The sequence below is a fragment of the Antennarius striatus genome, chromosome 23, assembly GCF_040054535.1.
Source record: "Antennarius striatus isolate MH-2024 chromosome 23, ASM4005453v1, whole genome shotgun sequence".
NCBI classification, from domain to species: domain Eukaryota; kingdom Metazoa; phylum Chordata; class Actinopteri; order Lophiiformes; family Antennariidae; genus Antennarius; species Antennarius striatus.
Window position 1 is genome coordinate 2,503,641 of NC_090798.1, and position 9,269 is coordinate 2,512,909.

At 45.9% G+C, this 9,269-nt stretch overlaps 2 protein-coding genes across 5 annotated transcripts; both read right to left on the reverse strand.

The window, feature by feature from the left end:
* Positions 1-10: 10 nt before the first annotated feature.
* On the reverse strand, positions 11-4,421 carry si:cabz01074946.1 (CD48 antigen). Of its 4 annotated transcripts, none has more exons than XM_068307812.1 (7): positions 4,386-4,421; positions 3,056-3,101; positions 2,767-2,976; positions 2,580-2,690; positions 1,857-2,132; positions 1,407-1,544; positions 11-1,151 (listed from the first exon to the last, which is right to left on the reverse strand). In XM_068307812.1, exons 2-7 carry the CDS (start codon positions 3,090-3,092, stop codon positions 1,042-1,044), a joined length of 882 nt encoding a protein of 293 aa, XP_068163913.1. In that variant the 5' UTR covers positions 3,093-3,101; positions 4,386-4,421; the 3' UTR covers positions 11-1,041. The 4 variants fall into 4 exon arrangements, with proteins under 4 accessions (XP_068163913.1, XP_068163912.1, XP_068163914.1 ...); XM_068307811.1 differs by having other exon boundaries at positions 3,056-3,194; positions 4,386-4,413; XM_068307813.1 differs by lacking the exon at positions 4,386-4,421 and having other exon boundaries at positions 11-1,041; positions 1,116-1,151; positions 3,056-3,578.
* On the reverse strand, positions 3,713-9,168 carry LOC137590286 (vang-like protein 2). Its single transcript, XM_068307808.1, has 8 exons — positions 8,938-9,168; positions 7,163-7,401; positions 6,715-6,838; positions 6,032-6,639; positions 5,614-5,750; positions 5,410-5,545; positions 4,995-5,238; positions 3,713-4,903 (listed from the first exon to the last, which is right to left on the reverse strand). Exons 2-8 carry the CDS (start codon positions 7,231-7,233, stop codon positions 4,643-4,645), a joined length of 1,581 nt encoding a protein of 526 aa, XP_068163909.1. The 5' UTR covers positions 7,234-7,401; positions 8,938-9,168; the 3' UTR covers positions 3,713-4,642.
* Between the last annotated feature and the right edge of the window lie 101 nt (positions 9,169-9,269).

Here is a 9,269-nt window from a genome sequence, read left to right on the forward strand (position 1 = left end):
AAAACGTGAATAATCCATTCAATAAAATAATTTCACTTTTAATATTTAAAGTTTGTTTAAAAACAGCTCAGCAGATGGATTTTGCAACTATAAATTAATTTAGAAAAAAGGAGATGAGGTGACAAGAACATCTACAGAACTTTGTTTCATGTCTGCGCAGTGCAGGTTCTAACATCATTTCCGTTTTCCTTCAAAACAAAAGCATCACAAAACAAATCCCTCAACGACAGGAAATGAATGCGGTCAGAATTCCCTCCGGACACAAACAAAAAACATAAACAAACATCTTGTTTTCAATTATTTCTATAAATATCTTTTGATGTGGGTGAGTGAACATATATATCACTGATGCCAAATTCAATTTGGTACAAATACAGCCTAACAAAAATATAACTTTTAATTAGAAGGAAAGCAGCATATTCAGAGTGACCATGTTGGTGTGACGTCACGCTGAAGGCAAACACGCACTCAGTGGTGTCCATCAGATCCGTGTTTGACGATCGAACTGTGACGGCAGACAACAGATCACGTGACGAGCTCCACTGTGCGTAGGACTGCAGTGACCACCAGAGGGCGCCAAACACCACTGGAAATGACCCCCCTCAAAGTAAACGAGCGCTCACAGTAAATTAGGGCTGGAGATCCGTGTTTAAAACTACTAATCAAATATAGATGTCATTCTTTTTCAATATGTAAATTATGAAATGTAATTATCCTGAAGTTTTTGGTGGAACAGATGAACCTGTGAGTTGTAGATTTCAGTTTCAACCAACAACTAATACTACATTACAGATACATGAAATGAAAAAGTTATTATCTCAACATTATTTCCAATAAAATCTATTAATTCCTCATATTTGCCACTGTCATTGTAGAAATCCATAGCCAGTGTTTGTGAAATGTACATCTGCAGGGGCTTAATTATATTTCTTACCTTCATGTGTACATAATCTATTTCACAAAATAAATAATGCAATTTTACAAATAATGACATTCCGCAGGATGTTCTCCTTGGATCACACATCTTATGGGGTTGTCACACTAGAAGTAGAGGGAAACGTGGTCAATTTTCAAGAAGGTTTTGTGACATTTTTGCCAAAATAAAAATACCTTACCTTTAATTTCTGGTGTAGGTTTTCTAAATATTTTCACTGTAACACGAGCAAGAGAATACAAATCAATTCATGAAACAATGACCAGTTGAAACATGGCTGTGCTCCCATTATGAGAAAATGAAATCAATATACGTAATTAAATACTTCAAAATTAGAATAAATTTACAAGCAGACAGTTTTATGGACATGTTAAATATCTTCCTCCAGCATGAAATCAAATTATTAGAATTGTTCATTTATGCAGTTTTTTTGGCAAGACACATTAAGGTGTGTATGCTGCTTCGCCCTCACCTCTGATCAGGTACAACAATATGACCGCTAGTAAACCCCCCAGGACGCCTCCCATGAACAAAAGAGCGTATCTGTTTGTGACCTGAGGAAGGGGCTGAGGTAGGGACTGAGGAGGAGATACAGGTGGAGGGACATCATCTGAAATAACAAAACAGGGAAACAACACATTTAAGAGGAAACGTCTCATCAGATCTCAGATCCTCAAAGTCTTAAAATGGGAGATTTTTTGAATCTCATTACATCATGAAAACAAAATTTCCCTATTTTTCTATATTTTTCTATAAATAAAATAATTCCAGGCTGCAAAGCTGATGAAAAACAAATCTCTGATTTAATGTCAGTTTCTTTCACTCGTTATTCGTCTGCTATCGACACTCTTAACATGAATTATTGTGCTTTTATTTTGCCCAGTAGTCTTGTATATTTTCTAATAGTCCATCGTGTCCTCACCATCACACTCCAGAGTGGTAACACTTGAGGCCTTATCCAGGTTCCTGCTGGAGGTGCAGGTCAGTTCCATGTGGGCCTGTGGGTTGCTGGGAATCCACGCCAGAGCCACGGCGCCGCCACCGTGATCGCTGGAGTTGAGGACAGACGCACCGGGAGGTTTCACCTCCCAGGAGAAGTCCACCCCCTCATTGGATGAAGAGCAGAACAGCATCACCAAACAGCCTCCGTTTACGGGCCAGGAGACGACCGTCTGTACGGTGGGTTTCTGGAGGCGTTCTGCACAGGAAGGATCGGGAATTTATTTAACTACTCCTTAATGTCAAATAACTGAATTTATTACTCATTCAAATTACAAACATTATAGTTGCACAGAAAAACATGCTTGCTTGTTTCTCAGTTATAACATATATGATTTTAATTTGTCAGGTTAATATTAAACCCACAGAACTCCATCAATTAAGAATCAAACTATCAATTTATAAAGAAAAATAACATCAAACACAAGTTAGGACATTAATTTTGTTGAAACTTTTTTTGTCAAAGTTAAAATTGGTTGAATTACTGCATTGTTGGAAATGTAGTTTCAGGTTAAAGCACGCTTTTGATCTATTTATTTTTAGACGCTGACCTTTTATTGTCTCGCGGGCCACATAAAATGATGTGGTGGGCCACATGTGGCCCCCGGGCCTTGAGTTTGACAAGCTCTACGCTTTCTACACTTACGTCTCGCGATGAGTCTGATCTTGGTCACGTGGTCGTCTCCCTCCGTACTGATGAGGGACACGCGGTATTCCATGGCGTCGTTTATGTTCAGATTATGGATCGTCAAGTCACCTGATCGATCAGAAATGAATGGAGAAGCAACGCAAAACAAGAAATCCTCAGTAGATCCGAGGGGAAACTCCTTTACCTGAGGTGCTGTTGAGATGGAGTCTGCCGCTGTACTGATAGAAGTGCTCTGTGATTTCTTTTCCTCTGTGGAACGTGGCGATCCAGGTGGTGTTGGAGAAGATGGACCACTCCACTTTGGACAGTTTCCATGAAGGATCGGCTCCTGAGGGCAAGCTGACATTATCCCCGATGTATCCAGAGACTTCTAGGAGGGATTCAACCGGGATCGCTGCAGAAACGTCACAAATAAAACTCTTGTTTTTATCACACACACAAGACGTCATTTAATATATGCGTATTGTTTTTACCTTGGAGGAACGCAATCAGGACGACTTGAAGTTTCATCGTTTCTGACTTGAAGCAACAAAAGAGCAGCTTAAAAAATAAACTCATCCAGACTTCCTCTTTTTAACGTCACACCGTCCGCGTGCTTCTCAAACTACCTTCCTTAAAAAACAAAAGGCCAAACTTGAGTCACAAATAGAAGCTTCTTGTGAATTTCTATTTAAGCGATGGAAATGGCCACAAACTTCATCTGCTTACACCAACGTAGATAGAACACTTAGCTCCTGGTCCAACACATAACGTTCTAAACACTGATAACTGACAGACGTTAGCCTGAGTCAGACTGATAGCTACCCCACCCCTTAAGGAAAATCGAATCCGAAAAACATTAGAAATTAAGAAACAATGGAGGCTCTTCTGCAGAAAAATACAACTCCATCCCAGAGAAACGACTGAAATTCAAATAAATCCTCTCCTCAGGTGAATTTATCAGTCAAAACTCGACAGACGAGGTTTCACTTTCTGTAAAAAAAAATTTTTTTATGGGGATTTCTTCATTTAAACATGTTTTACATTTTCACCAAATGCAGTTTTTGTTCACTTTAAACCACCTCCACACACTCCTACACACCAGTATCAATTCCTGTCTGAAGCTTGTGACTCATGGAAAAAAAGGAGGAACAAATATAAGATGATTTATTAAAAACACTTCACATGAAGTCAATGACTGACATAGAGAACGACTGACATGTACATAAAAAAATGTTTTTCAAGCGTTAGAAGCAGACTGGATTCAACAAGTGGATCCAAACTGAAGCACTGAAACATAAAACACACTAATGTGCAAACACACATGTATGAACCCGTGTTAGATCAATGCCCACAACATACAGCAGCTACAGTATATTATTGCTCAGTGCGACAGTTCATCGCAAGCTTTTTCCATTAGTGTTCAAATAATTCGACATCCAGGCTTCTTTAAACTCTGGCTACATGCTAGTGTGAACCACACACACCAATTCACACACTCACTTTGCAGGAGAATCAGAAATAATTGACACAAAGCTGCCAAACTGAAGCATATTAGTAGTTCTCATCCAACCCAAGCTTCATATCTAAAGGCAAAATAATCCTCTGCTAGTGTTTTTGTAATTAAAATAGAACTATATTTAGCCTCCGCTGTGCTAAGAAAATGATCCTAAATCCAGTAAACAGTTTTAAAGGTTAAACTCCAGTCATAAGAAGTGATTAAATAAAAAAAACCTGAGCAGGGAATTTTACCTATATGATTATAAAATACCAGAACAGTAAGTTCTTACTGTTTCCACTTTTATTTGTCAGAAATGTTCTCACCGTTTTGCGTTAGTCAGTCGAGTCAAAGTGGAAGAGGACTTATGAAAATAAATCAGGCGGCGCTTGGTGACTATTTTTGTTCGCTTCAGAGAGGAACAAGGTCACAGGATATTCAAGTGGTCTTGTTCTCAAGGGATTGGGGGGGGGGTGACGCTCGTCAACAACCACGAAACTAGAAAACAAAGACTAAAAAATAAAACATAAAGAGGAACTCTGGAAGCGCTTGGGCTGACGTCCGATGGTTCATCTCCTTCCTCCTACACGGACGTCTCCGATTGGAGCTTCATGACGAACTTGTGGCTTTTGGGGTCGATGAATTTCTCCCCCAGGCGTAGGAATGGGAGGGGGGTCACCGTCACCACCAGGGAGAAGTCCAGGCGTCGGAGGGAGAACACCTGGTCCTGACGCAGCGCAGCGGTCACCGGCTGCTCACTCACAAGCGTCCAGTGGCGGCCCCTGCTGGTGGCATCCAGGTACTGGAGGGTGGGACCCGGGCTGAGGTACCGCTCGAGGAACGCCTGAGAGTTGAGTTAGAATCAGTTTTCTCTGTTGAACGAAGCCGATTGGACCGTTTTTTAGCTTCTTTACGCCTCCGTTTTGCGTTCTTACCTTGGGGGTCATGTTGTGCGTGATGCAGAACTGCAGGTGGTTGATGATGCTCTCCATGGTGTGGTAAGACTGCTGCCTGGTGGCGCGGAGGTACTTCTGCATGGCTCTAGCCATGGGGGCAAAGATGGCCTGAGCCGCCTCCCTGGGGTCCATCGTGTCCCGCAGGTGTTTGGCCGGGAACGCGGCCTCTTCTTCCTGGTGACGCCTGATGTGGGTGAAGGCTTCCTCTACCGCCACCACCAGTCTGGGAGGAGAAGCTGCAGAATGAGACTCAGGTGTGGCTTCTAGGACTTTAAACTTTAGCTACAGTCGGTTGACCAAAAACAAACATTTAATTTAATCTGAAAATAAAATTTTAGACGCTTTAGCGACAAGTTTGCTTCGTTCCGCGTCTTCGCGAGGAAACGTCCCTCACCTGGACTTGCGTTTGCGGACCCGTCGCTCCAGCTCCGCCTCCTCGTAGTAGTACTCGCTGTGGGAGTTGTCTCTTTTCCGAGCGGCAGCGGCAACCATGGATCTGGATTGGTCCGTGGAGTTATTGGTGCCGTTGTCTGCAGAACCGAACCGTCGTCAGGCCGGGCGATCCAGAACATGTACGATCATTTTCTTATCAGTTTACCTTCACTCAGGTTGTAGACCTTGAAGGAAGACGTCTTCTTGGACAGGATGGACTTGGGTAGGTTGAGCAGGGCGGGGTTGTAGACGGGGAAGTCTCTGTAGTACTGATCCAGAACCCAAACCGCTGCCCGCTGAATGCTGGGTTTCACAAGATAGAAGAGGGAAAACTGTTCTAATATCCGGTTTTAGGGCAAAAAACTGAATCTGGTGGTTTCATGACCTCTCGATATGCAGATGAAGGAAGTGGCGAAACTGTTGAGGTGGAAACATGTAACCCCAACACCTACTAGACCACATGACTGAGAAAGAGAATGTTTGATATTCAACAGAAGTGAAAACAGGAGGTAGAAGGGATTGTACGTTAAAAATCAGCCAACAGGAAACAGGAAACGACCCCCCGGCGTAGCGCCGATGCTCACCTGAGGTAGCCCACGTTGTAGAAGCGACTCGCTCCGTCGGTGCTCCTCACCACTTTGAGGCAGAACGCCGGCTGCAGGTGTCGCACCTCCAGCAGCAGCAGCGACAGGTACTGGATGAACAGCAGCGCGTCCACCAGAGAGGCAGCGTATCCCACAATCCCCCTGTAGTCCGTCTCTCGGGGCTCCAGCACCCGCACCCCGTAGAACAACCAATAAGAAGCCACGAACAGGAAGACCAATGCCAGCAGGAGGCAGCGCAGGATGAAGAAACGCGGCAAAACGGCTCTGGGGGGTCGGAGGAAAAGCGTCCAGGTGGAGATGAGGAGGATGAGGAGCTTGAAGGCCAGAGAGATGTAGAGACCCTCGCACGGCGTGCCGCAGGGCTCCAGGGAGTCCCGCCACAGGAGCTGAGGGAGTGCCAAGAAGGCCAGAGGTGTGGCCAGGGCGAAGACCCCCAGGACGGCGGCTAACGCCGGGCCGAGGTAACGGCGGCACCGCGGCGGCGACAAATCCTCGAGGTCCTTGGCGATCAGCGTCAGGTCCTCGTTGGAGATGCTGTCCACGGACGTGCCGGTGACCACCGTGGCGGTCTCGCCCCAGTTGTCGTCCTGAAACGAGACGAGCGTGGGTGACACACGGCCGGACATCAGTCACACGGTTCATTCGTGAGGAGCGAATCGAACCCTGTCGTCTCCTCTGGCAGACTCCGCCTCCAGCAGCGACTCCGTCGGCGGCTTGACGGACGCCGATTTATCTCCACGGACGCCGACGTCGCGAGTCTTCGAGCGATGCCTGTCCCTCCTGTCCCTGGAGAGGAACGCAAAACGAACCGACAGGTTCACCGACACACACGAGGTAACTTCAATTTATTAATTTAATCAATCTGCGGCAGTTTGTCAGTTAGGAAAATTTAAAGAATTTGAGAACTGATCCACTGAATTTAATCCAGTTCAGATTTATGATCCGGCAAAACAAGCAAAAAAAAACAAAGGAACTGAATCAACAGCATAATAATCATATAATTCAATTCAATTCAAAAAACTTTATTAGTCCCAAAGGGGCAATTGAAGGAATTTCCGAGAAAGAACAAGTAAATTTATAAAGAGTAAATCCCGATCTGACGTCGACTACCTGTATTTGCGGGAGGTTCTCGAGTGCGACGACTTGTAGGAGTATCCCGAATACGTGGAGTCGTTGTCCATGTCGAAGGCCGGCGGTGGGCAGCGAACCCACACCCCTCCTGCTCCCGGGCCGCCGCCGCCTTTCTCCCAGATGACGCCCAGCTGGCGATCACCGACGGACTTGGAGGTGAGAGCCAGAGGGAGGCACAGCAAGTCCACTTTAGTCCTGAAGGAATCTATCTTGGAGGCCTTTGTGGGAGGAAGAGGAGAGGGAGGAAGACGTGGTGAGAGAGAGAGAGAGAGAGAGAGAGAGAGAGAGTTGGGAGTGAACGGGAGAGAGGCAGGAAGAGAAATGTGGCGAGAGGGCAAGGTGCAAGACCATTTGTCATCTGGAGACCCAAACAAAAGCATCTCGGAGGGAAAGGCACCAACGAAGAAGAAGAAGAGAGACGGCATTGTCAAAACGTTGGCAGTTCACGGTGTGTGAAAGTGTGTGTGTGTGTGTGTGTGTGTGAGTTTCAGTCCCACAGGATGGAACGACTCCCATTCCCCCACAGGGAGGGAGTTTTATGAGAGAACTCAAGTGATTTGCCCCCCCAGTGAGTTCTCAGCCAATAAAGGGCAATTACGCCAAGATCTATTCTGGGCTACAAGTCTGGAATGGAAGAAGAGCAACGGAGGAGCCTCTAAAATATTCCCGTTTCATCCTGGAGACATTCCAGACCTCCGCTTTGCTTCCCGTTGGCTGATGGGAACTTTTTGGCGTTCACGTGCGAAACGTACTCACACAGAAACGCCACATTCCCCAACGGTCCCCCGTGGTGTCCAAGGGCAACAGAGCTTAACTGCGACAATGGGTATGAATGGGGTGAGAAAGGGCAGGAGGGGAAGGGAGGGGGGGTCAGCTACCATAGCAACCAGAACAACTACACCCCTTCCTCCCCCGACCCCCCGACAGAAGACACACAAAACACCAGATCCCAACTTGACTTCATTGCTTTTTGACCTCTGCGTTTTGTTTCAGGACTAAATTTCAAACTGGTTTATTTCGGAACGCGACCCGGAACAAAATTAGATCAATTCTAATTCTACTATCACTGATCTGTCACACATCAGACCAGATAAGTAGAGCAACGAGCGACAGATTGACTTTTATCAACCAGAGTCATTGAAGCTTAAGGGACCGCCCACATTTGTTTGTTTGTTTATTTGTCTCAAAAACAGGTTTAAGGTGTGTTATTGCCTGATCTGAGACACGCGATTTCATGGTGACATCATGGTGACATCATCGCCATGATGTCACCATTTTATGACAGCGAGGTCATAAAAATCTTTAGGAAGAAATAAAAAGTGTTTTAAAAAATGATGTAGAGAAGTTTCTGCATCCCATCCGGTCTGAAACAATCACTCCCATCGATCCCACTGAAAAGAATCGATCACCACAGAGCACGTGACCCGCTGGTGAGCAGTAGAGGCTCGCGCCGCACCGGGGATGCTCCCTGGTGACGGAACCGAAACAAAGCAGGACACGCCCAGAAGGGAGTGACGTCACGAGGAGCTGGCGAGTTAACAGTAAACCAAAAATGATGACGTACATCAGTCTGAAGAGTCAAAGTGACTTAAAAAAAAAAAAGCACCAACAAGTGTTTTCAAACGTGACGTCAGCGTCCACACTGCTAGCGAAAGTTAATGCGTTATCTGCTAACTAATAAATAAAAACTGACAGATGAAGTCGCTAGCCACGGCTCACGTGGGTTACCCAGAATTCCCGCGGGAGCGTCTTACCTTCCAGCTGAGGGGAAACCGGCCGCCACCGCAGCGTAACGACCCAAACAAAGTGTCTCCGTCACTTCGTCCCGACCTTCATCTTCCCGCCGCTGTGACGCTCGCGCCCAACCGGAACTTCGGTCGCTCGTGTGTTCTGTTTCTTCCGCCGGAGCCTCGCGGCTCAAATCCAGTAACCAAAGCCGCACGAGAGGCAGCGACACGCGCCCCGCTCGAGCCCCGCATCTGCCGCGTAGCGGAGCGACTCCTGCCTGCAGGCGACTTCCGGTAAGGATTTTCAAAATAAAACTATAGCATCGAATATTCAGTATAATTCATTACTACTCATCAGT